General features: G+C 40.2%; 1 protein-coding gene across 1 annotated transcript in view; it reads left to right on the top strand.

Moving 5' to 3' along the window:
- Positions 1–25,777, top strand: part of RCBTB2 (RCC1 and BTB domain containing protein 2) — a 37,177-nt gene that overhangs the window by 326 nt on the left and 11,074 nt on the right. Inside the window, exons 2-8 of the mRNA XM_023749106.1 lie at positions 15,212–15,367; positions 15,595–15,745; positions 18,150–18,316; positions 18,855–19,013; positions 19,143–19,247; positions 20,108–20,250; positions 25,189–25,408. Coding sequence (XP_023604874.1) covers positions 15,242–15,367; positions 15,595–15,745; positions 18,150–18,316; positions 18,855–19,013; positions 19,143–19,247; positions 20,108–20,250; positions 25,189–25,408 — 1,071 coding nt within the window. The 5' untranslated portion in view covers positions 15,212–15,241. The remainder of the gene's footprint in view (positions 1–15,211; positions 15,368–15,594; positions 15,746–18,149; positions 18,317–18,854; positions 19,014–19,142; positions 19,248–20,107; positions 20,251–25,188; positions 25,409–25,777) is intronic.

Below are 25,777 nucleotides of genomic sequence, written 5' to 3'. Positions count from 1 at the left end.
AGCGGACCTGGTCTAGGGCGGCGTGGACGTGACCCGGGGGGTGTCGCCTGCCCGAGACTTCCGGGCCGTGGGCCTGCCCGGCGGGGGGCGTCCTGAGCTCCCCTGTCCCTTCCCACGCGCTGGCCCACGCCGGCTACTGTGTGTTCGCTTCTGTGGCCTCCACTCTGGCTCCCGGCCGTCAATCTATTCCCGAGGTCCAGGCCGCAGTCGGCTCACTAACTCCTTGTGCCTTCAGCATTTGGGCCAGAATGGAGGGATACCGCACCAAGTTAGCCAAGCTAGGCGAAGCTGTTCTGAAACTGATGTGGGAGGGATGGGGAGACATCGCTCTAAATCTTTATTTTTAAGCGGGAAGATCATTGCTTCTCTCAGACCCGGAAATGGAGATTTTCAGAGGCAGATAACTTTCCAAGTGTCCAGCCTTGGCCGGACAGGAACTTCCTACTTGAATTGAAAGGCAAGTTCACAGTGAACTTTTTGCTTTTGTTCTCTGGGAAATTACATAAAACGCTGGAACAGTTCCAGCCCACGACTGTGTCAGGATGCCTGCCCGGGAGCTGCCCCGTGCGCGCTGGGCCCTTAATCTCTGTCCCAGCTGAATGGAGGTGGTCGGCTCACCAATGGCGCTTTGCAAGAAGCTCTGTCCCAGCCGGGGGGACAGTCATGCCTGTGAGCCTCCCGGCTTCGCATCTGCTGGCACGGAGTTGCTGGTGGCTTTACCATCCTGGGCCGTGGTGCTTAAGTCGGTTGCGTGGCTCCTGGGGCTGCTTGGAACTTTGCGTGCCTGGCAATTCGTACGGGATGCGCTGATACAGGCATCTGGGGGCTGCAGCAGAAGCAGCACTGTCAGAATCTGAGTACTCCAGGTGAAATGTAGTTTCTGTTCTCCAGGGCGCTAGGTAGTATGTACATGTTATCGACTGGAATAGGATCTTGCACACCCCACTCCCACCATGCAGGCCTCATTGTTGGTGTGGGACTCCTCAACCCTAGGGCCTATCCATTCATTATTTCGTCCATGTTCAAAGCTTACTTTCCCCCTCCACCCAAATCTGCACAGCACCCAACTTCATTCAAGCTGCAAAACAATTGCCATCACTTCATGGAGGTAGCTGCCTCTTCTACAGTAGCTGCTGCTCTTGCTCTTAAGTTGCTCTATTTGGCACTTAACCACTATCTGATATGATATGATCTGTCTCTTCCATAATCAGATCTCAGTATATATTTGTTAACTGTATAATTGAAATTGAAATTTGACTGTCTTCAGAAATATTCTGTACTAAACTCTCAACTTGGATTCATTCATTCATTCATTCATTCAACAAACATTTGAGTTACTGCTTGGTATCAGATCCTGGCTAGGTGTTCAGATATGTCAGTGCACATAATAGACAATGATTTCTTTTCTTCTGGAGCTTACGTTCTAGCCAAGAATGATTAACAATAAACATTTATTTAATGCTAGAAAATTATGAGTGCTATGAAAAAAGAGAGCAGAGAAAGGGGACTGGGAGTGTACATATGGGTTGCAGTTTTAACAGCATGGTTACTATGGGTTTGGAGGGTAAACTGAAGGTGATATTTATGGCAGAGAACTGGTTTTTAAAATTAATTGTCTTTCTGGGAGAAAATGGCCCTTGCCATTCTCTACTAAGTCTTTCATGGGGACTCATACTATGACCATTAAAGCAAGTGTAATCATCTTTTATAATATAAAGGTAAAACAAATGTTTTTCCAAATTGAGTTCAAGTTATTCAAGGTTTACAGTTTAACTCAGCACATCAAGTTAAGAGACTGGGCTCTTAAATGGAAGAGACTAGCCAAAGGTATACTACTGATGTGTTGAAAAAATTTGTATGTTTTCTTTACATTTTACTACACTTTGCAATTGCTTCTTAATGTCCGTCTGTGTATGACTTGTGACGTTGTTTTCTAGCATGGTCATTGCTTTTCTTTATTTGAAACTGTGTTAAAGATTCACTTGGTATTATGTCAGGCTTTAAGGTATTAAATTATTGCTCTTAGAGACTTCTGAATGAACCACATAGGCCTAACCAAATTTCAGTCCATAATGACATGTCATATTAGCAGACACACTGATTAATAGTGATTGCTTTACCAACAATAATGTGTAGAGACTGCCTTGTATATGCTTTATACAGGGAAGTGAATTATTTGACCTGTTCTTTGAGAGGATTCAGAATGTATATATTACCATGTTCAATCATCGAAAGATTGTCTGCTTGTCCAATAGTATTCAACCGTGTAGTTATTAAGAGTGTAGGGAAAAATCTTGAAATAGAGTATGTAAGAATTAGAAGTTATCTGTCCTAAAGAGGGATAATTTGGAAATAAATTATTGAACTATACACACTTAGGAAAACAACCAAAATAAGAAATGTCATGCAAAAGATTATCTTAGTTGATGTATATTTAGTTTAGAAAATTACTCTTGCCAAAACTTGAAACATTGGCCTTTGAGCATCTAATTTTGACCCTCTAAAGCAGTGGTTCTCAACCTTCCTAAGGCCTCGACCCTTTAATACAGTTCCTCATGTTGTGGTGATCCCCAACCATAAAATTATTTTTATTGCTACTTCATAACTGTAATTTTGCTACTGTTGTGAATCGTAATGTAAATATCTGATATGCAGGATGTATTTTCATTGTTACAAATTGAACATAAAGCATAGTGATTAGTCACAAAAACAATATGTGATGATATATGTGTTTTTCGATGGTCTTAGGCCACCCCTGTGAAAGGGTCGTTCGACCCCCAAAGGGGTCGCGACCCACAGGTTGAGAACCGCTGCTCTAGAGTTTCTCTAGACCATTGTTTCCCAAATTACAAGACATGACTTATTAATGATCTTGAAATTATTTTAGTGGGCTGAGTATGTTTTAAAAAAATGAAGTAGAGAAAAGATAAAACAGGGTAGAATAGAATAAAATAGAAAAAATACAAAAGAAGATATAAGCATCTCATGTAGTAAGGGTAAGATTTTATGAAACTTTTGTTTCAACTACATATATGTATCAAAAAGATTGAAAGGCAGTATTGTTGATTGCTCTCTAAAGTTATTATATCTGTTTACCTTCCAGCAGTTGAAGTGTCTTTTGGTCTGCATCCTCACGAACACTAAGTATTTTTCCTCTCTAATTTTGCAGATCTGATGGATGAGATCTATCTCATTGTGATTGCATTTCCATCTTAAATTCCATGGTGAATTTGAGCATGTTTTTATATGTTTATTAATTTCTTCTGGGAATTGCTTGTATCCTTTGCCCATTTCTAAATTGTCTTTTTCTTACTGATTGTGAAATGTTCTTTATATATTCTGGGTGCTCACCCTTTGTCAGCTATCAGTTACATGTGTTGAAAATATCTTTTCCTGTTCCTTATCATGTTTTTCCTTTTGTTTATTTTGTCATTTATTATGCCAAAATTTTAAGCTTTAATGTAGTAAAATTCATTGGTCTTTTCTTTGTGGTTTATGCTTTTCTTTTGTGTCTTATTTAAGAATTCTTTCCCTGCCCTGAAATCATAAAGATATTTTTTATACTTTGTTCCAAAAATTTGAAAGTTTTGCTTTTTTCACATTCCAGATGATTTCCTTTGAATTTTCTATGTTGAAATACTGTAGATTAAACTTTTTTAGTATGTATTTTTTCTTGTTACATTGTCTGGATTGTTGAAGCCTGCTCCCAAAACTTATAAAGTATAATATCTAGAAGCTATATTTTACAATATTAATTTTTTTATAATTGAGTACCTCTACTGCTGACTTTCAAATAATAGAGCTAATATAATTTTTAAATTGCATTTTTCTCAGGTAAATAATGACTTTATTAAAGTTGCAAGGTGGTATATTCTTTTCCTTCTCTGTTTCTTCTATATGTTTGTATCACTTTGGAATGTTTTTTAAAAAGGCATTTTTCACAATGCTAGAAGATTCAATATGTTTTCACAGTACTGTAAAATAATAATCTTGAATCATTTTTGTATATTGGATACTAAGTATATTGGGAATTTTGATCAACAAAAATGAAATTATGTTAATTGAATTCAACTGAATGTTTTTATTTGAATATGGTAATTTTCTTATGCCTAGATGCAATTATGTCTTATCAAATAAATAGAATGGCTCATTTTTCATCGTTCTAATTTTTAATGTGTTACTATTCTTGAAATTTCTAAAAGACACTGAAAAAAAGCTATTTATTTTCCTCTTTAAAAAAACCAACATATACAGTTGTTAAAATAAATCTCTATCTACAATGGTACAGGGATGAGGTGGAAAAGACAACAAACAAACAAACAAAAACCTGGATATGGTATTTTGTGATTTGGCATATTAGCAAGATTTCTCTTCTACCAGGAAAAAAAGGTGGTCTAAAGTTTAACAATGAGGGCAGTCACATCTCTACTTTGGTCCTCTTTCTATATTTCAATTTTTTGCCTTTGAATCCTCCTCCTCTCCTTTCTCTTCTCTTTCTCTTTATTCTCATCCCTCTCCTCTTTTCTAATTTTTATTCAATAAAGTTGGGGCAGATATGGAAAAAGTATTTCCGGTTAGGATGAGGCAAAAATAGAAGAATTTCTGATATAGTTAGTATCCAATATTCAAAAAGCTGTATTCAATGAATATATTGCATTCTACTTTGTGGTGGTTATAGCAGTAAAAGAGTTATGGTGCCTTCGCTTAAAGCACTTGCAAATTAATTGAAAAGTTTGGTTATTATCCTCTTATCTAGGAATATGAAATTATCTTTCCACACTGACAACCAGATCTAGCTTTATCCTATATAATAAAAGGCTAATATCCAAATCAACCAAATGGCGGAACGACCAGTCGCTATGATGCGCACTGACCACCAGGGGGCAGATGCTCAATGCAAGAGCTTCCCCTGGTGGTCAGTGTACTCCCACAGGGGGAGTACTGCTCAGCCACAAGCCAGGCTCATGGCTGGCGAGTGCAGCGGTGATGGCGGGAGCCTCTCCTGCCTCTGTGGCAGTGCTAAGGATGTCCGACTGATGGCTTAGGCTCACCATCAGTCGGACACCCCCCGAGGGCTCCTGGACTGCAAGAGGGACTGCAAGAGGTCACGGGCCAGGCTGAGGGACCCCCCTGCGCCACCCCCCGCCCCAAGTGCACGAATGTCGTGCACCAGGCCTCTAGTAAATTTATAAGAAAAGTCCAAGTGATCCTTTTAAAGCAAGCATATCTTTTCCAAACATTAGAAGTAATCTTTGTATCAATTGCCATGGTTTGAGTTATAAGTATTCTGAATATATTATTATTCCTTATATTCTGGGAGATCTTTTTATAGCTGAGGAAAACAACATTTTAACAGTATCCTTAAGGGCATATAAAATATCAATAAGGAACACCTTTAAGACTTGACCTCATTATTACTTTTTTAATCCTCCCCCAGGATATGTTGTTATTGATTTTAGAGAGGAAGGGTGAGAGAGAGAGAGAAACACCAATGTGAGAAACTTCAATCAGTTGCTTCCCCTATAAACCCTGACTGGAAATAGAACTCACTAACTTTCGGTGTATGGGAGGACGCTCCAACCAACTTAGCCACCTGGCCAGGGCAAGGCTTGACCTTATTTTGGTTACTTATAGATAATATTAAATAAAATGTTCTCATTTTAGTACTTGAAATATGGATTGTATTTGAGTAAATATAATCCAACTTAAATCAGAAATATCAACATTATTAAATATAATTGCTTTTTGTTTAATCCTCACTGGAGGATATTTTTTCCATTGATTTCTAGTGAGAGAGTGGAAGGGAGGGAGGAGGGGGAGAAAGAGAGAAAGAAACATCCACATGAGAGAGACACACCGATTGGTTGCCTCCCACATGCGCTCCTACTGGGGCTGGGGAACCTGCAACCAAGGTACATGCCCTCGACCAGGAATCCAACCAAAGACTCTTTGGTCTGTGGGCCGACGTTCCAACCACTTAGAAAACTGGCCAGGGCTCATTAAATTGCCTTTTTTTTTTTTCATCTTTAGTGACAAGATAGTTGACTTGCAATGATTGAATCATGGACATGGTGCATATATTCTGATAGGGCTGCGTCTGCTGTTACTTCTATGTGGTAGAAAATATTGTGAAGATGGTTAAGGCAGGGACATGCAGTACTGTTGCTACATACTTGATGGCAGTTGTTTTAGATTTTTTGTTAAAGTTTAGGATATCAAAGCCATATTAATTCATCGTTTCATCCTTTTCATTCATTACCTACCCTCCCCCGCTACCTTTTTTCCCCCAGCTTAGTAAATCATATATTTCTCAGTGGAGCTGAGAATTGATATGTCTGCTGATCACAGTGATTTGGAATTTTCCAATCCCAGGGAAAGTTTGAACAAGGTCTAAGTTTATTTTTCTTTATCTATAGAAAGTTAACTCTGAAATGAAAATTTTCTATTTATTTCCTTTTAGATTTAAGAATCTATATTTATCCTGGGATTGCTTTTTACACCTCAGCAGGAGGATTCCCATAAGAAGCAGTGTGGTAGTTCCAGAACAGTTAAAACACCTTTGGAGTGTTATAGCTGTTAACTCCCATGCCTAAAACTTAATTCCTTTATTTTCTCTTCACCATATTTGAGCTCAGCTTATTTTTTCTGTTAATTAGAAGTAGTTTTAACCTGCCTAGTGTCATTTGACATACGGGATGCTGATTTTACCAAATACTTTTTCCTCAGGGACTGTACAGGACTGAATCCATATGGAAGAAGAACTTCCCCTTTTTTATGGAGAAAGTGGCAAGGTTAGAAGAAAAGCATGCCCTCGGAGCATGTATTTTCTGTGGCATGAAACACTTCATCAAACATTTATTGGCCATCTGATAGGAAGATCAATGAGATAGTGTCTATCTTTGAGGGGCTCACAGTATAGTGACTAAGATGCCAACCGATAATTTTGTGGGTATAGAATGTAAAGGATATAGGACCCAGCAAGGAACTATGGATATAGTCTGAGGAGTAGAGAGAGGGTTCCCAGAGATGGTGACGTTTGAGCTGGGTGAAATAATGCTGTCCTATAGAAGGGTTTGAGTTGGAATGTTCATTCCATTCCCAGAGATTTTTAAAAATTATAGAATATTTCTTCTTAGATGACATGATCTTAATTCATTATAGATATTCTTTAATTTATTTCTCTTTCATCACATCTGAACATTACAATCAACCAGCTTAAGTCCAGTCAGTGTCCAATTGATACTAAAAGTTTCACATCTTTCAGCATGCACATTGATTTCCATCTAGTGTTAATTTTATTAAATTTAGAGAATATCTGCTCTTCACTGTTAATATCTGCTTAATATTAACTGCCACTATTAACTTTTACTTTTCTATTTCCACTCTTTTTAAATAAAATATTGTCAAAATACAGTGAACAATGTAAATTATACAAAGCGAGCATAGTTTCAGAAGTTTCTGAAATTGAACCATAGTATTACTATGTGCTGAGTCAAAGTGCTTGTTTGTGAGTCCTTGTAGGAAAGAAAGTCCAAAAATTGCTTAGAAAAGTAATATATAGGACTTGGGAGTCTTACAAAATGTTAATAGGAAAATTCCTAACTTTTCTTTCGAGACAGATTTTATAAAATAAAAAATGGACTCAAAAATTAGCAATGAAATTACGTTATTACATATAAAGTGTTATACTGCCAGGAAATCTTCAAAGGGCAAGGTGTTGGCTGGTTTTCTTATTTTTTTTGCTAGGAAGTCCAACATGTAATTTTAATTCTTTTCCATATGCTGTATTTTAAGTTGAATTATGACAACTTAATAATTGTTTGTAGTTAAGTGAAGTATCATAATAGACTTGGTTCTCATTGATGGAAAAACAATTACACATGTAGCACACACTCAAAGGAATAATAAAATGCATTTTGGTTTCTAACTTTATGGAACTCTATTTCCTTAATTATGTTTTCCTTGAGCTAATTATAACTTTGCTACTTTGCATTTCCCAAACAGACGCCAGCAAAAGGTGGGGGAGGTGGACTGGATGTGAACAAAGCAGTGAAGCAGAGCTCTCATTTCCTTGATAGCGCCTTTCCCCCCATACATATTTTTCTGTTGCCCACTCTTGGCTCTTGTTCAGCCAGTCCCTGACCTAACAGTTGGGCACAGAGGCAGTTGGGTGCCTTCTATGGAGATGGTTCCCATCTTGCCGGTGGTTGCAGCATGATTGAGGCTCCTATAGGGTGCTCGTGTGAATTCTTGTACTATATATACTTTTATTATGCAGGGTGGGGCAAAAGTAGGTTTACAGTTGTGAGTACATGAAACAGTTTATTCTTGTTTCGTAATTCTTTAATTATTGTATGATTTTACATACAAACAACGAAAAATGAACTTTTGATGACTAACTTCAGCAGCTAGCCTCTGACAGATTTAAAAACCAGTATATTCACACCTCTGTTTTACTTAGGTTATATTGTAGTTATTTGTTTTCTATTAAATTGTGAGCTCCTTGAAGGGAGTGATTATGTCCCATTTTTATACCTTTAATATTGGACACTCAATAAATGTTCAGTGATACTGTCAGAGCCAGTGTTCTCTTGGCCAGAAGTGTCCTTTCACAAATGTATGGCTGCAGGTGACATTACAAATACACTGGAATCCCAGTGGTCAGCAGAGTTATGAGCTGGGTACTATAGGTTTTGTAGAGGTGGGCTCGTGTTTTGTTGCTTGTTGAATTTGCAACCTGATTCTAGGCATCTAAGAAACCACTTGATTTTATTGCAGGACAGGTTGAAATCCAAAAGCCTGCTTGAAAGGGAAAAATTAGGTAGCAATCAGTCATTATATTGCTGCATGTTTTCTCGTATATTGCCATCTGCCCTGTTCGTGCATGACAACAACATACAGTGGGTATTGCTGCCCTGCTCATAAGGACTTTGTGTGAACAACAGCCAAAGCCCTGCAGATACAAGCAAGCACTAGGTCTACCAGTAATATAACTTTTTATGTGAACGTCTTACTCAGCAAGAGATCATGTGTGGAAAGAAATCTGAGCTCATCCATTAGGAGCTAGTGATCTTGGAGGATTACTTAATCTCTCTGGGCCTCAGTTTTTTTATATGTAAAACAAGGATAGCAATATCTATGTCCTACAATTGAGAAGATTAGAAATAATATATAAGAACTCTTAACTAGCACATAATATATCTTCATTAAATATTTGATGTCATATCCCAAACATTGTTCTTTTTGAAATTTCTAGAGTTAAGTAGGAAAAATATTAAAATAAGGAGCTCATAGAAAATTGTAGAGGTGGGTGATTTAAAGCAGAAGCTTAGATTCAGTCCTTAGCTCTAAAGTGACCTTGGGTGCTGCCCAAAACATAATAGAAGACATCATTCTTGGGACAGGGTCTCACAGTTCAAGTGGCATGGTGAAGTTAAGTGGTTGGATTAGGCATCAGGGGAGCGCACCCTGATTCAGGCTCTGCCACTAACTCAGGGTGATTCTGTTAGCAGTGACAAGCTGCTTTGCCTCTGTATTATTTTCCTAAGGGTGCCCTAACAAAGGACCACAAACTGAGGGGCTTAAAATAACAGAAATTTATCTTCTCCTCGTCCTGGAAGCTAGAAGTCTAGAACCAAGGTGTCAGCAAGGCCGTGATTCCTAAGGGTGGAAGGGACAAATATCCTTTCAGGTCTGTAGAAAATAAGTATCTAACATGATTATCTTTCTACCAGAACTCATTCCTAGTAAAGTTGACTTAATAGCTGATGGGAAAGACAGGCCTAAGAAAATCCCTTGCTCCTTTAAATCCATAAAGAGTATGATGATTATTTATTATTTACTAGAGGCCTGGTGCACGAAATTCGTGCCCTGGGGGGGGGGGGTGTCCCTCAGCCCAGCCTGCACCCTCTCCAATCTGGGACCCTTGGGGGATTATTATCCCCCACAGGAATCAGGCCTAAACCGGCAGTTGGACATCCCTCTCACAATCCGGGACTGCTGGCTCCCAACCGCTTGCCTGCCTGCCTGCCTGATTGTCCCTAACCGCTTCAGCCTGCCCGCCTGATCACCCCCTAACCACTCCCCTGCCAGCCTGATTGATGCCTAACTGCTGCCCTGCTGGCCCGATCGCCCCCAACTGCCCTCCCCTGCAGGCCCGGTTGCCCCCAACTGCCCTCCCCTGCTGGCCTGGTCGCCCCCAACTGCCCTCCCCTGCTGGCCATCTTGTGTGAGGGCATGATGGTCAGTTTGCATATTACTTCTTTATTATATAGGATTTTAATCCTTACCTGAGGATATGTTTATTGATTTGAGAGAGAGAGAGAGAGAGAGAGAGAGAGAGAGAGAGAGAGAGAAAGGGAAGAGGGTCAGAGAGAGAGAGAGAGGAACATTGATCGGTTGCCTCCTGTATGCACCTCATTCAGGTTGAACCCACAACCTAGGTATGCACCCTGACCAGGAATTGAACCCACAACCTTTTTATGCTCCAACCTACTGAGCAACCCGCCAGGACAAGAGTATGATGATTATTGAGGGAAATGGCCAAACATATCATTTGACAGGCATATTGGCTTTTTAGCATCTTATTGTAATCTACAAAAATATTGAAATTTGAAAAGTACATAAGTAAAAGTGTTTTCAGTATAGCAAATCAATAAAAGCTCTCTTCAAAATAGCTTTATAATGTCCACCTTGAATGCTCTTTTCTCATCATGAGTGCAGATGCTCATGAACTAAACGTGTGCTGTTTTGAGTTTACAGTCATGTGCCACATAACCATGTTTTTTGGTCAATGAAAGTTCACATAAGGATGGTGGTCTTATCTATACTAATAAAAGGGCAATATGCTAATTAGAGCAGATGTCTTCCGGACAAAGCCGCAGTGGCTGCGAGGGCCGAAGGCAGGCAGCCATGGTGCTGGTGGCGAGGGCTGAGGGCAGGCAGCCATGGCAGTGGCTGCGAGGCCCAGGACTCAGGCAGCCATGGGCTCAGGCAGCCGTGAGCCCTGGTGGTTGCTAGGCCCGGTCAGACCTCGCAGCCGAGGCGGCCTGCAGTGGCAGCAGCAGTGGTGTGATGAGGGCGGCGCCTTCCCCTGATAGGTGGTCGCCTCCCACAGAGGGAGGCCAGACTGTGGCCTATGCTATCAGTAGGACATCCCCTGAGGGCTCCTGGACTGTGAGAGGGGGTAGGCCGGGCTGAGGGACCCCCCCAGTGCACAAGTTTTCATGCACCGGGCCTTTAGTAAGATTATAATGGACCTCAAAAATTCCTATTGCCTAGTGACATTGTAACATTGTAGTGCAATGCATTACAATTGCCTACAGTATTTAGTACATAACATGTATACAGGCTTGCAGCCTAGGAGCAATAGGCTATACCCATGGTCGGCAAACTGTGGCTCACGAGCCACATGCGGCTCTTTGGCCCCTTGAGTGTGGCTCTTCCACAAAATACCACATGCGGGCGCGCATACAGTGAGATTGAAACTTTGTGGCCCATGCGCAGAAGTCGGTTTTCGGCCTGGGCGAGTCTATTTTGAAGAAGTACTGTTGATATTTGGCTCTGTTGACTAATGAGTTTGCCGACCACTGGGCATACTATATAGCCTAGGTACATAGCACCTATAATCACCTCGGTTTGTCTAAGTGCACTCTATGATGTTCACATGATGACAAAATTGCCTAACAATACATTTCTCAGAAGGTATCACTGTTGTTGCCCTGCCACCCCATATGTTGAAATCCTAACTTCCAAAGGTGATGGTATTAGGAAGTGGGAGGTGCTTAAGTCACGGGTGGAACACTCATGATTGAGATTAGTGCCTTTCTAGAAGGGGCTCTAGAGAGATCCCCAGCACCTTCCACCATGTGAGAACCACCAGCAATGAACCAGGAACATGACTGTGCTGGTGTCTTGCTCTTGGACTTTCCAGCCTCCAGAACTGTTAGAAATAAATTTCTGTTGTCAAGTCACTCCATTTGTGGTACTTCGTTATAGTAGCGCTAGCAAATGAATACATACACTTTCTGAGTGTTTCTTCCTACCAATACCCAAACCTGAGTGGGGGGTGAGGGAACCCACCAGCTGTTTAAACTGAAGGTCAGAACTGGCCCCTGACCGGAAATTCCTGGACCGTTTGCTTGGTATCACTTTCAGTGTTGTTCTTTTCCAAGGACTTGTTTTGTTAAGACTTGGGCAGCTAATGAAATAGCAGTCCTACCTCTCCCCCTTACCCTCCTGCTTTTACAACCAGCCTGGTTTCCAGAGCTATGTTTAAGACACAGCCAACACTTAAAGTGATGGCTAGACATTCAGCTCCCAACGTTTGGCTTTGGATGATTCCGGTGTGTAGGGCATGGCTATAGGGTTAAGCCTCGGACTGACCTGTTGGCAAAACCACAAACAAGTCCCAGCTTAGAGGGCACAGTCCTTTTAGCATAATTAGGCTTGACCTTATGACACTCCCTAGATCTTATCTGGGAAGCTAATGGGCTGTGGGAGGTATAGCAAGTGCTGTCAAAACAAGTGAAACTCACAAGATCATTGTAACTCTTCTGACAGAATACCTTGTTTACCTCTGGCTATAAAATAAAGGCTCAGCTTGTTTCCTCAGCCAGGCACAGGAAGATCCACCTAGACCCAGCTTATTCTCTTTGTCACTTCTTCATCCTTTCGCCGCCATCACTCAGGCTTTCGAACCCTTGGCTGAGCTGGCTCGGCACATGTGGCACCCAATGCGGGGCCTGAGTTCGGGGGAACTTCAGTTGTCAGGTGAAAGAATGCTCCAGTGAAGCACGTGCAGAAAACAAGAAGGAAGGTAAGGAGCGAAGTTCAGTGCTATAACTAGGTGTAAAACATGGGAAATTCAGGATCACAGGAAAAGAATTTATACGTATCCATCTTAAGGCTATGCTCCAAGCACGGGGCTATTCTGTGAGGTATGAACAGCTTTTCAAGTTGTTGGGTTTTGTGATAAAATCTGCCCATGGTTTTCTGAGGAAGGAGAGCTAAATATAGAGGCATGGGAGAAGGTAGGAAAACAACTTAAAGATCATTATATAGCTGAAGGTCCAGAAGAAATGCCTGCCTCTGCTTTCAGTCTGTGGTCCCTGATTCGGGACTGCCTAGAGCCTACTCCAGAAAGGTAATGGATGAATGTGGCAGGGGAATCAAGACAGATGGGGGAAGGCTACCAGAGGCTTCTGACTCCACCTGTACCATCGGCGCCTCTGCTGCCTCCTCCAGTCCCTGGGGCTGCAGCTTCTGTGGAAGAGAGCCCTCCGGACGATGAGCTTCCTCCCAAATATGAACGAGGATTGGAGGAAGCAAGGGAACAGTGCCGGCAGGTTTGGGATGATGGTGGTTTGGTGCAAACATTTGGAGAGCTTACTGTTGCTCATAAGCCTCTCCTTTTACCCCCTAAAGAAGCAGCTAGAAATGAAAGTCAAAGGGCTACAGGGAGTGGAAACAAGCAGCCTGGACTATGTTCAGGATGCAGGAGAGGAAAGCAATTGGGTAAATGACTGATGTTGATAATTTAATACCCCTTAGGCAGGGAAACTTCAGGTCCCACCAGGCAGTAGAGTCCTTATCCTTAACCCCACTGCAGCCTTTCCAGCCGGCTCAGTAAACCTTTATCATGCCACCCTGGGAAGCACAGGATTGGCAAGTTTTTCCTGGGGTGATAGATCAGGACTCAGACAATAGCAGAAAGAGCCAATCCTACTCTTAAAATGAAACTATAAAAACAAAAAAGGGGGGAGAAGAATGTTGTGTGTTAAATTGAAGAATGTTATGTGTTAAAATTTTGTGAATTACAATGCAGAGGGTTGTACAGTGGCCAAAAGGCATTGGGCCTCCTGATAAGAATTTAACCAGATTCAGTAATGATGTGGGGAAGAGGTTGTGTTTGTATCTTTCCAGAAAGAGCAGTGCAGCCAGTTTGGGTACCAGAGCGTTAAGTGTGTTACCACAATGGACCCAGAGAAGCTCTTGTCCCATCATTCAAAAGACTGAGAGTTGCCCCGATGACAGCAAAGTGGAAAAAAGAAGAAAAGGAAGGCTATGCAAGGGACTGAAGTGCCAACATGGGGTCAGCTGAAGAAGTTAACAACTGAGGCCCAGAAGATGGTAGAAAAACAAGATGTGGAAGCTACTCCCTCAATCATGTTTCTGGCTATGCTAGCATTGGTTAGCTGCCAGTCTTCTGCAAAGTCTTGCGCAGCCAAGTCCAAGGACTCTGAGTAAATCAGCAAAAGGAACTCTCATTTAGTTATTGCTGTTTTGCATTGGCATTGTTTTGTTATTCTTACTAGTTTTAAAAATGTTAACACATTGGCATTGTTTTGTTAATAGCCAGAGCTTTATGTTTAACTTTTAAAATGTTAACATGTCTGTAGTTTGGGTTTTGCATTGGCATTGTTTTGTAATTGTTTTAATAGCCAGAGTTTTGTTCTTGTTGCTTAAGTTTTACTTTCATTATAGTAGCGTAAAAATAAAAAAAGGGTGAGATGTAGGGAGCGGCTATAGGGTTAAGCCTCGATCTGACCCGTTAGCAAAGCCACAAACAAGTCCCAGCTTAGAGGGCACAGTCCTCTTATCATAATTAGGCTTGACCTTATGACGCTCCCTAGATCCTTCCTAGGTAGCTAATGGGCTGTGGGAGATGTAGCCAGTGCTGCCAAAACAAGTGAAACTCACAAGATCATTGTAACTATGGTGACCGAATACCTTGTTTACCTCTGGCTATAAAATAAAGGCTCAGCTTGCCTCTGGATCTCTCTCTGTGGCCTCAGCCAGGCACAGGAAGATCCACCTAAACCCGGCTTATTCTCTCTGTCATTTCTTCATCCATTCGCCGCCCTCACTCAGGCTTGTGAACCCTTGGCTGAGCTGGCTCGGCACACGCATGTCCTTGATGAAAATTAGTAGGTGACATCTGATTCTGTCCAGAGCTTCTGGCTCTCGGCTGCAGTGAGAGCAGTACTGAAGCACCTGAGCTTGTACAGGCAATTTCCACAGCAGTGAGAGCATCTCAAAAATAGAAAGAACTTGTTCCTCATGAAACCAGGCCTGCTCTTCTACAGAAATAAAAGGGGCAAAGAAATTTAATTTTTAAACGAATAGTCTCTCTCTCTCTCTCTCTCTCTCTCTCTCTTTATATATATATATATATATACACACACACACACACATATATTTTCCTTTTCAGCCAGTACAGGCCACTCCGTCATCTCTGAAGATGTTAGATGTGGGGAAGTGGCCAATTTTCTCCCTTTGTTCTGAGGAAGAGCTGCAGTTAATTCGTCAGGCCTGTGTCTTTGGAAGTGCTGGCAATGAAGTTTTATATACTACAGTGAATGATGAGGTAATTTTGAAGAAAAAATTCAACCACTTCTATTTTCAGTAATAAATTTACTAGACTGAAGACCTTGGGGGAACTAAGGAATTAAGGTTAAAAAAAAGTACAGAGAATAGATTCGTATTTATTATATAATAAAGCAGTTTTGTTTTAGGAGGACTATGCCTGTATGAAGGTAATTGTAGGTTTGTCAGAAGTAGAACTGCTTGAACTAACAGTGGTTTTCCCCACAGGTTTTTGTACTTGGCACAAACTGCTGTGGCTGTTTGGGCTTAGGTGACGTCCAGAGCACCATTGAACCTCGGAGACTGGATTCTTTAAGTGGCAAAAAGATAGCCTGCCTCAGCTATGGGAGTGGTCCACATATTGTTCTTGCGACAACAGGTAACCTAGGAACACAGTGTAGAATTTTAGCCCTTGCTTTATTTATTGAAAAACAAGAGTAGGACCATCCCCTAAACAGAGAACATACTTTTTGATTAGACAAGAGTTTCTGGTCTGCCTTGTGAACTTGACTATGCTTTGGACAACATAAAATATGAACATATCTGAATATCGGAATAAAGTAATGGAGCAGGTGGAATCTAGCAATTATTGGCACTTTAGATATAAGAATGGCAGTTAAGCCCAGTAAGCCCCTTTTGTTTACACTTTACAAGTATAATTATTTTGCATTAAAATGGTGAACTCACTCTAAACCAGCGGTTCTCAACCTGTGGGTCGCAACCCCTTTGGTGGTTGAATGACCCTTTCACAGGGGTCGCCTAAGACCATCTTGCATATCAGATATTTACATTACGATTCATAACAGTAGCAACATTACAGTTATGAAGTAGCAATGAAAATAATTTTATGGTTGGGACACAACATGAGGAAATGTATTTAAAGGGCCAGAAGGTTGAGAACCACTGCTCTAGACTTTGAATTTGAGATTCCTGATCTATGAACTAAAAGACTAAAGCCAGATTCCAGCATCCACTCCAACTCTTAGCATTCTGTGATTCTTATGTTAGTGACTGATGACTGTAGTTAGTAATATAAGGAATTAAGTATTCTTGTGGCTATTTCATGAATTCAGACTAATAAGACATTATAATTAAAACATAAGTTAGAGTTTTTCTTAAGCTAGGTATTCATTTTGTTAGTACTAGTATTCTTTAAACCGAAAATAAATTTTCTATTCTTTTATGTGCTTATTTCACATTAAAAAAAACAACCTTTAGGGATTATTGGTTGCCAGTAATAGCAGGCTAAATTATTTAGATAATTTCTTCACTGAAAACAACTATTAAAAATATTAAAAATATTTTTCATGAGGCATCAAAGCACTGACAAGGCAAAAAGGAATTATTAGATCAGATTTAGGAGAACGTGTGAACTAAGAAGTCAGAGCAGAACTTGAAGCCAATTTGGCCTTAAAGACATCTGCCTGTCCACTTGAATGGAGTTGTGGTCTAATGTATTCATGAGGTGAAGGGGTCATAAGTCAACACATTAGGCTGAGACCACAGAGGGCTACACTCTCAGGGCAAGGATGAGCCAGTTCTTCCATCTTACAGGACCGAACTAAAGAATTCCTTGGCTCTGAGCAAATTAGGAAGGAAAAAAAGAAAGAAAACCTCTCCCTGAGAAATTGTAACCATAGATTTGTATTCACATCAGACTGGATGGTCCAAGAAATCTTAAGTCTTGAATTTATTAAAGAGATACCTTTAAGTACTTTCTGAAGTTGATGTAAATCCTTTCTTTAGGAAGGCACCTTCATTCTGGGCCTGAGGGAGTATGATGCCATTGAAAAATAATTTTCCAATCGCAATTAGCAGCATATAGTCAAAGGCAACAAGGTACATAAGGAAACAGGCAGCATGAAGGAGAACCAGCAAAAAAGCCAGCAAAAACTGACTACTAAATATCAGATATTAGAATTACCAGATACCAGTGATAAGATGGCTTGAAAGAATTTGTTGTTTGAAAGAATAAAAAATGAGCTCTAAGCTACCTGCAGAGATCATAAAAGATTTGAAAAAGAACTAGATGTACAGTATAATTATCCAAATGAAAAACTCAGTAGACAATTTAAGCTGCAGTTTGGACACAGCAAAAGACAAAATTAATAGACTAGAAGATAGATCAGAAATAATTATCTGGAATGTAGCACAAAGAGACAATATGGTAGAAAATATAGATGAAACAAGTATATACTGTATGATTTCATTTCTTTAAAGTTTAAAAACAGGACAAACAATTTTGTTATTCAGGATTTGTATGTGGAGGGCTTTGGGAGTGATCAAAGGTTATATTTTCTCACCTGAATGGTAGCACATGGGTATGTGTGTTTTATAATTATTTATGAAATTGTGCATATATATTTTATGAATGTTTATGAATGTGTATTATATTGTGCAATAAGTGATATAATAACAAAGATTAAAAATAACTTGGTGTTCATTTTATAGATAAGGAAGTTAAATTTTTTTACTTTCAATCTAATGCTTTTTTTCTATTGATTCTATTAAAAGCAGCCTTTTTTCTGCCATTTATTAAGAGCCTATCTTCCAGCTATTATAATTGCATTTATTTAAATTTCATCTTGTTGCTTTGAAGTAGAATGTAGTTTATATTTTCAAATGTATATTTTTACAGAATGAGTTTGGTAGAATAGGGAAGTTGATTCGCTTTTGCAACTTAATTTTTAGTTTCACTTGTAGAAGTGCACTATGTATTTCCATATGATGAAGCAGATATTTTGAAAGCTAATTATATTTGTGTTTTGTTTTTATTTTTTTAGAAGGAGAAGTCTTTACCTGGGGTCATAATGCTTATAGCCAGCTGGGCAATGGGACAACTAATCATGGTTTGGTGCCCTGTCATATCTCTACTAATTTGTCCAACAAACAAGTGATTGAAGTTGCCTGTGGGTCTTACCATTCTTTGGTGCTAACATCTGATGGAGAAGTAAGAATAGTCAGCATAAATGTCATTGATTTTTTTTTCAGTAAAATTATATAGATTCCTATAGCAATCCTAGAAGGATGATCATTTAATTAAAATGACCACCTCCCTCAAATTTAGTTTTATTCTTGTTAGCTACTCGTAGTCACGGTGTTTATATTATTTTTTACCTTCATGCAATAAAAAATGTCTGTTACTGCAAAATTTTGTATTGCTATATTCAAAGGGGTTATTTACAAAAAGAAAAATTTCCAAATGCTGGAAAAGATGGCTGGTGCAAAGTAGATATTATTATAAATATTATATGATACTTGGTAATAATTACTACTGTTTGTATGGATAACACCAATAACCTAATTTTATAAATTAATACATTTTGAAAGAATGAATTTTACCAAAACTTCCCTGCCTGTGTTGTGACAGTTTATGGATAGCAACCACTTTGAGAGCAAAGATGAGGTGCCATACAAATATGTTAGTGTATAATTGGGATACTTTATAAATTAGTATATTGCATTAATTGATCTCTTCGTTCCAATAGGTATTTGCCTGGGGTTATAATAACTCTGGGCAGGTAGGATCTGGATCAACAGCTAATCAGCCGATCCCTCGAAGAGTCACTAGCGGCTTACAGAATAAAGTAGTTGTGAACATAGCGTGTGGGCAGATGTGCTCCATGGCGGTGGTGGACAATGGGGAGGTAAGAAGGTTATTTCATATTTCACTTAAGAAAACTGTTTGCCTTTTCAGTGTCATACCAACATGGCATGTTTCTCACACAGAGAACTTTCTGTCTTTTGTTTGCATTGAGTCTCTCATTTTCTCTCAGGTTTATGTCTGGGGTTACAATGGAAATGGGCAGCTTGGACTTGGCAGTAGTGGCAACCAGTCGACCCCCTGTAGACTAGCTTTGCAAGGTGTTCGTGTCCAGCGGGTATGTCTACTATTGGTTTTTAAGTCTTTAGTGGCAAAGATACGAATGTATTAAAAACAGTTTCTATAGCAGGATGAAAAGTTTAGCTGCTTGGATATCTTCATTGAAGTAAAGGTTTAAGCTCTATTTCCTTGAATTAAGTTATAGTTATTCATTAGAAAATTTAAATTTCTAGGGCACTCTCTTACACAGCTGTTGGAATATAAATTGTTAAAATCTTTTCCAAGGAAATTTTGAAAGTATATATCAAGAGGCTTAAAAATATTCAGACCCTTTGATCTCTAATTCTACTCCATTCTAAGGAACCAAAGAGAAAAGTCACTTACAGAATTAGTGGAGAAGATATGTTTACAAGGGGTTTTTATGATTTAAGAATAGTACTCTATGTAATGTTAAGTAAAAAAAGATAAAGAACTGCTTATACAATATGATCATTTAAAAAAGCTATCTGCATATCTTTATATAACTCAAGAAAATGTCAAGCTTGAGATTACTTTCATACTTATACTTTTTTCACATTGAACATGTTAACTTTTATAATAAAAGAAGAAAATTCTTCTTAAAAAGTGAAAGTGTCTGTTGCTTATTAACTTCACCCCCTTGGTCTCTGTGAGCATAATGAATGCCACATTGAAGGTAAATACTGGCCTCATGTCACTAAAGGACTCAGGGTGAGCTTACTGTAATTTTGGCCGCATTGGAACTAAGCTGGCTCTGGAGAGATGGAGAGATTTGTTAACTTAATGCTTGCTCTCTTCGAGGCTGCCTCTTCCCTTTTTTTTTTTTATTCTTAACCTATTCTGTGAAAGCATATTTCTCTCTATTTGCAGGCCTGAGTGGATTTGGTTTTTCTCTTTCAGGTTGCCTGTGGCTACGCACACACATTAGTATTAACAGATGAAGGCCAAGTATATGCTTGGGGTGCAAATTCTTATGGCCAGTTGGGCACTGGCAATAAAAGTAACCAGTCCTATCCTACTCCTGTTGTTGTGGAAAAGGACAGGTAATATGTGCATTTTCAAAATAACCTCAATGTTCCTTAGTGATTAAACAAAATTTAGACATAATATAGAATTGTAGGGAATTTGCTGCTAGTATTAGAATATTCTTTAACATGAGCATTCATTCCTTTTTAAAATTGGCTTTGAATTGTTGGAGAATTTAACTTATGTCAAATATTCTATTTCCCTTAGCCATATTTCATCTATACCTCTAATAGTTACTCTATACAAACTACAATGACTAAACCTCCAACAAATATTCTACATTCTTCTCCTCACAACTGACCTTTTCCTGCCCTCCTCATTGTTTTCTGTTTTACATTCTTAAGAGGAAGTTGATAACATTTGCAGTCTGTGTTCTGTGGTTTAGGAAAATTTGCTTCTTGATATGAATCAGGTATCAGAACAGACGACCTCAGGCAAAGGCGAGGTACCTAGGCAGTGGCTTTGGTCCCAAACCTGGACTTGAAGGTTCCCTCTAAACTTTCTCCCCACTCCTTCCTATAGCAGCTGCAGCGTCAGCCATGCCTGTGCCCCACCCTGGACTTCCCTTGTGTCCCTAGGAGTTCAGGAGAATGTCACCAGGCCGTGCTTAGGGAAGGCCAGCTCCTCATCCTTCCGCATCCCAACCCCTTTGCTGTCTCTATACCAGCCCTTCTCCAAAAAGCAGTGTTTCCACCTCCTGTAACAGCAAAGGCTGCTCCCTGTTTGTGAGGCTAATAGTAAACATTTCAGAAGTGAATGTAGGAATTTTGATTTTCTGTGGTGGGTAGTTTAGCGTTGATGGACACTCTTTGTGTTTCAACCAGTTACATTTTTCATAGAACATTATCATGGAATAGGAAGGCTATCATTTTAAGTGTTTCCCCAAAGTACACAAAAGATATTCAAAAAATCTAAAAGTCTTTGCTGAGTAGGTCATTGTGGAAGTGATTACATGTGATGAGAACAGAGTAGTTAATTAATATTTATCTAAACAGTTTTGGGCTGTTCTAACCTCCCCTTCTCCCAGAGATTATCGGGTTGCTTTATAACTAAAGTAGATAAAATGTAGAAGGCCTTTTTCTTTTGTTAACTGCTCAGATATCTGTATGTTGAGCCCCCATCCTGCCATCTGACCAGCACTGGGCCCCCTCCCTCCACACTGCCAGGTTGGTGTTTTCTTAGACTCAGGCCTCTGCTTCCTCTCATTGATACTATCTGGCAGGAGCAAACTTTCCTCTGCTCTCAGGGTTCTTCTGGCTGGTATAGTAATCAAATAGACATGAGACAGATTGGCAAGAGAAAATAACCAAATTTAATACATACATATGTATGGGGACCCCGCATACTGAGACAGTCAGAGAATTTACATACATGCAAGGTTCAGAAATAGAAGGGAACATGGGTATATGAGACATCCTGAGCTAGGATGAGGTAAGGTGCTTTGGGGGCTTCAAAGGGTCATTGCGGGATGATAAGAAGAGCAGACGTTTAGTAAATAGAAGTCTGTCCTGCCCTATAGATAGATCAAAAGAGGTTATCTCTGCTCTGGCCAGTGCATCCTCCTGTGCACCAAAAGGTTGCTGGTTCAATTCCCTGTCAGGGCACATGCTAGGGTGCGGGCTTGATCCCTAATAGGGGGTGTGCAGGAGGCAGTTGGTCGATGTTCCGCTGCCACATCCATGTCTCTCTCCTCTTCTACTTTCCTCTCTCTAAATCTCAATTAAAAAAGGCTCCTAATTCAAGTTATTCTAGGTAGTTCAGGGAGGGGCAGAAATTTCTCTTGAGCCCATGGCTAAGGTGGCCTTTAGCTCAAAACAATCTGCATACCATAGAAGCACATCTTGGGGTGACTTGCCCTGAACTCCCACAATATCAAAGGCCACCCGGGTTCTTCCTTGGCACCATGCTGGGACATGACATCTGCACATCCATCAGCCTTTCCCAGCTCACCTTCTAGGCTATTCTTCCTCTCCCTTTCAGCCTGTCGTGCACACTTTTGCCAGAGTAATTTAAGAACTCTGTTTCATCCTATCATGGCTCTGTTTACACAGCTGTTTCCCACTTGTCTATCACATCAGATCAACTCTAAACCCTTCAGCCTTGGTTCTAAGATTGTTCCTAGCAAATGTCATTTTCCCCCAAAGTTGCTTGTCTATGCCAGGTAGGACCTCTTAATGTTGAACCTTCTTCACCCTATGCCTACACATTTGTCCATGTATTTCTTACCCCCTTTTACTTTAAAGACTCCCTGAGGAGACCCCAGGTATTTCCCCTTACTCACCAGAGCACTTGTAGGCGGTGCTATGATGTTATCTGGGAACTGTTTGCAGTTTCACAGATATGCTCCTTCTCTCTTCAGCTAAGCCATGAGCTCTTCCGGGCAGACCCCATTGTGCTTGAAGCAACTGTTACTTCCGATAAGAACCATTTTTGAATGTGCACTGGGATGGTAGATTACTTCATTTATCTTCACCACAAGCCTCCACTTCTCTTTTTTAAGATGATAAAATGGATTATAAGAGTTTAAGTACTTGGCCTCTGACTTCCAGCCCATGTTTTGCCTACTGCACCAAGCCATTTTAAGTGAATTATTGCTCCTCTCATATGTAGTTGTAACATGAGGGTAGATGGATGGTAGTAGTAAATTCACTTTCTTTGAATAAATGTATTTATTTTATTTGCCCTTTTTCTTTATTTTTTGAAAAAAAATTCTTATTGAGAAGCAAAATAGTATTGACCATTTTCCCCATGTAGGCGAGGTTTGATTTGAGCCAATTTGACTAACTTAACCATGTAAATAGGAAAGGCCTTACTAATTTGAATTGACCATTAGAAATACACATTCTCTACACACATGAGGCTTTGGCACTTAAAATGCTGAGTAGAAGTAGTAATATTGAGAAACCTCTACTGTTAGGCTACATTTGTACACCAGTCACGCGCTTGGGGCTTAATGTTTTTCTTTAAAAAAATTATCTTTATTGTTGAAAGTATTACAGATATCCCCCTTTTTCCCTCATTGATCCCCTCCACCCCACTCCACCCCCTGGGCCTAACATTTTCTCACTTAATTTGCACATAGTGGCCTTGCAATGTGATGAAACAGACTCGTAGATCTCAGGGACATTCCCAGTCACACAGCCTCGTGGTAAAGCTAGCATTCAAACCTACCTCCACATCCAGGCTCCCCACTCTGCGACATACAGCCTCATCTCCTCCAGTATTTGGGTTGTTTTCAAGAGCTGAGAGCTACCTTCTAATAAATCAGGGGAATTACTTGGGCTGCACATGAAAAGAATATTTCTCAGCCTTCTGAGGGAAGCCGCCACAGCAATCTCCAGATTGTGCGAGGACCATCCTCCTGGACTGGGGAACCTCTAGTTAAAGCACACAGTGGAGGAATATCTCCACCCTTCAATTGCTAGCCTTGGTCAATGTGGGCTTGTCCAATCTTCAGTTGTTCTGTGTTGTTGACTCTTTCCCAATTAGTCAATAAAATGATCTACAAATTATATTTAGTAAGACACGTAGTGGGTGCTTAGGGAGAGAGAAATAAGCCAGTGAATCAACCTGGCAGGAACTTGTAATCTAACTAAGACATATCCACCTGAAAGGTAACTGGGTCAGGCCGGCTGGTGTGGACAGGCCGGCTGGTGTGGACAGGCAGTACTGCAAGAGCTTAGGTGAGCGAGAGACCTCTTACCTCCTGGCTGTTTGAACTGAACCTTAAAGGATGGGTAGGATTTCTGAGGCAAAGAGAAAGGAAAGAACATTTCTGAATAAGGACTTGAACTGTGAATATAGACACTGAGGGGCAGTGTGTACCTCTGTTTGTTGGAACATAGGGTGTGTGGGCAAAAGTCATTTGAAAGAAGGTTGGACATGGGTGGAAGCCAAATTATGGAAGGCCTTGATGTCACTTGTCTGGGTTTTATCTTGTGGGAAATCACTGAAGGTTTGAAAGTACTGGTGAGAATGGTGTTTCAAGAGGATTATTAACCTGCCGGTGTTGTGCAATTTGGGTCAGCGGAGAGAGAAGTTCTAAGGCAGAGACCTAGGAGACTGTTCCATTGGTCCAGACGTGGGGTGTGTCTGACTGAGGGTGGTGGCCGATGGGGGAAATTACGAAGGGACTATGTTATCTGTCAAGTGGATATTCTGAAGGAAGTGGTAGGTGAGGAGGGAGAAGAAGCCAAAGATGACTCTGAGGTTCTGAGTTACTGAGGATGCTGATCCCATTGCCTGTGCCGCAGCAAACCCGAGATGACCGCCTCACTTGGGGTAAAATAGTTTACTGTCTTCTTTGAATCTGTATGGTGGCTTGTTCTTAGAGCAAAGTAATTGCTTCCAAATAAACAAAAATAGTGTTTTCTATTAGGAAGTGTTTTGAGAACTGCCTCCCTGGCAGTCATGAGCCTATTGCACCAGGGTCTCACACAGGTGGGTCCCAGAAAACTGCACACTTGGGCTCTAGATGACACAGTCCAGTGAGGTATCACTACTGAATGTACTGTTCGAAGTGTGAGTTGTGGTGACTTACAGCATGCTCTATTTAACTCTAAAATTGGTGATGTTTTGATGAAAATACTTTTTGAACCTGTGTTAAGATGGTTCTAGCTTTTATTATCTACTTCAGTGAGTAACATTTTAATAAAAAGTTATATCACCTTTTTTCCCCCTTTCTTTTTTTGTCTTTACTCTCTTGGATTGTACTGGATTTCAAAATGGGATGGTACATGTTTTTATAAGCCAGCTGGCTAGAAGTGGTAATAAGGTCTTCATGAGTTATAAGTGCATTGAAGTATAGCTTCGATGTAAATACCTGTACTGCCTGAAAATCTAGATTAGATATGTAACTTATTTTGTTTTGTGTTTTGAAATCAAACCTAAGGGGAGATGAGATAAAGTCATTTCTTCTTCTGTTTACTGTGTTTACTTGGTGTTTGTGAATTTAGAATTATAGAAATTGCAGCCTGCCACTCTGCCCACACATCTGCCGCCAAGACCCAGGGAGGGCACGTGTACATGTGGGGCCAGTGCCGGGGCCAGTCCGTGGTCCTGCCTCACCTCACCCACCTCTCCTGCACGGACGACGTGTTTGCCTGCTTTGCCACTCCCGCCGTCTCCTGGCGCCTCCTCTCTGTGGGTGAGCTGATCACTGTCCATTTGGGTGATGCTTGAAAACTAGGAAGAGAACTCTGGTGCTTTTATTTTGATAGGAAAGACTTTGTTAAGTGCAGTATCATATCATTTATTTCCCTCAAATGGATTCGTGTGAAAAGGAACTAGTTTGATTTCTCTTAAAAGTATCAGAAACAAACACTACATACTAAATTAAAAGTACTTTTATTTGACTACTTTTTAACTTGACTGAGAAATTGTTTTTTAGCTAGTGTGTCTATTTATTTTATTTTTTTTATTATTTTTTTAAAAATATATTTTATTGATTTTTTACAGAGAGGAAGGGAGAGAGATAGAGAGTTAGAAACATCGATGAGAGAGAAACATCGATCAGCTGCCTCCTGCACATCTCCACTGGGGATG

This window comes from Myotis lucifugus, unplaced genomic scaffold (assembly GCF_000147115.1).
Source record: "Myotis lucifugus unplaced genomic scaffold, Myoluc2.0 scaffold_7, whole genome shotgun sequence".
Classification (NCBI taxonomy): domain Eukaryota; kingdom Metazoa; phylum Chordata; class Mammalia; order Chiroptera; family Vespertilionidae; genus Myotis; species Myotis lucifugus.
This window is presented reverse-complemented; position numbering and strand designations above follow the sequence as displayed.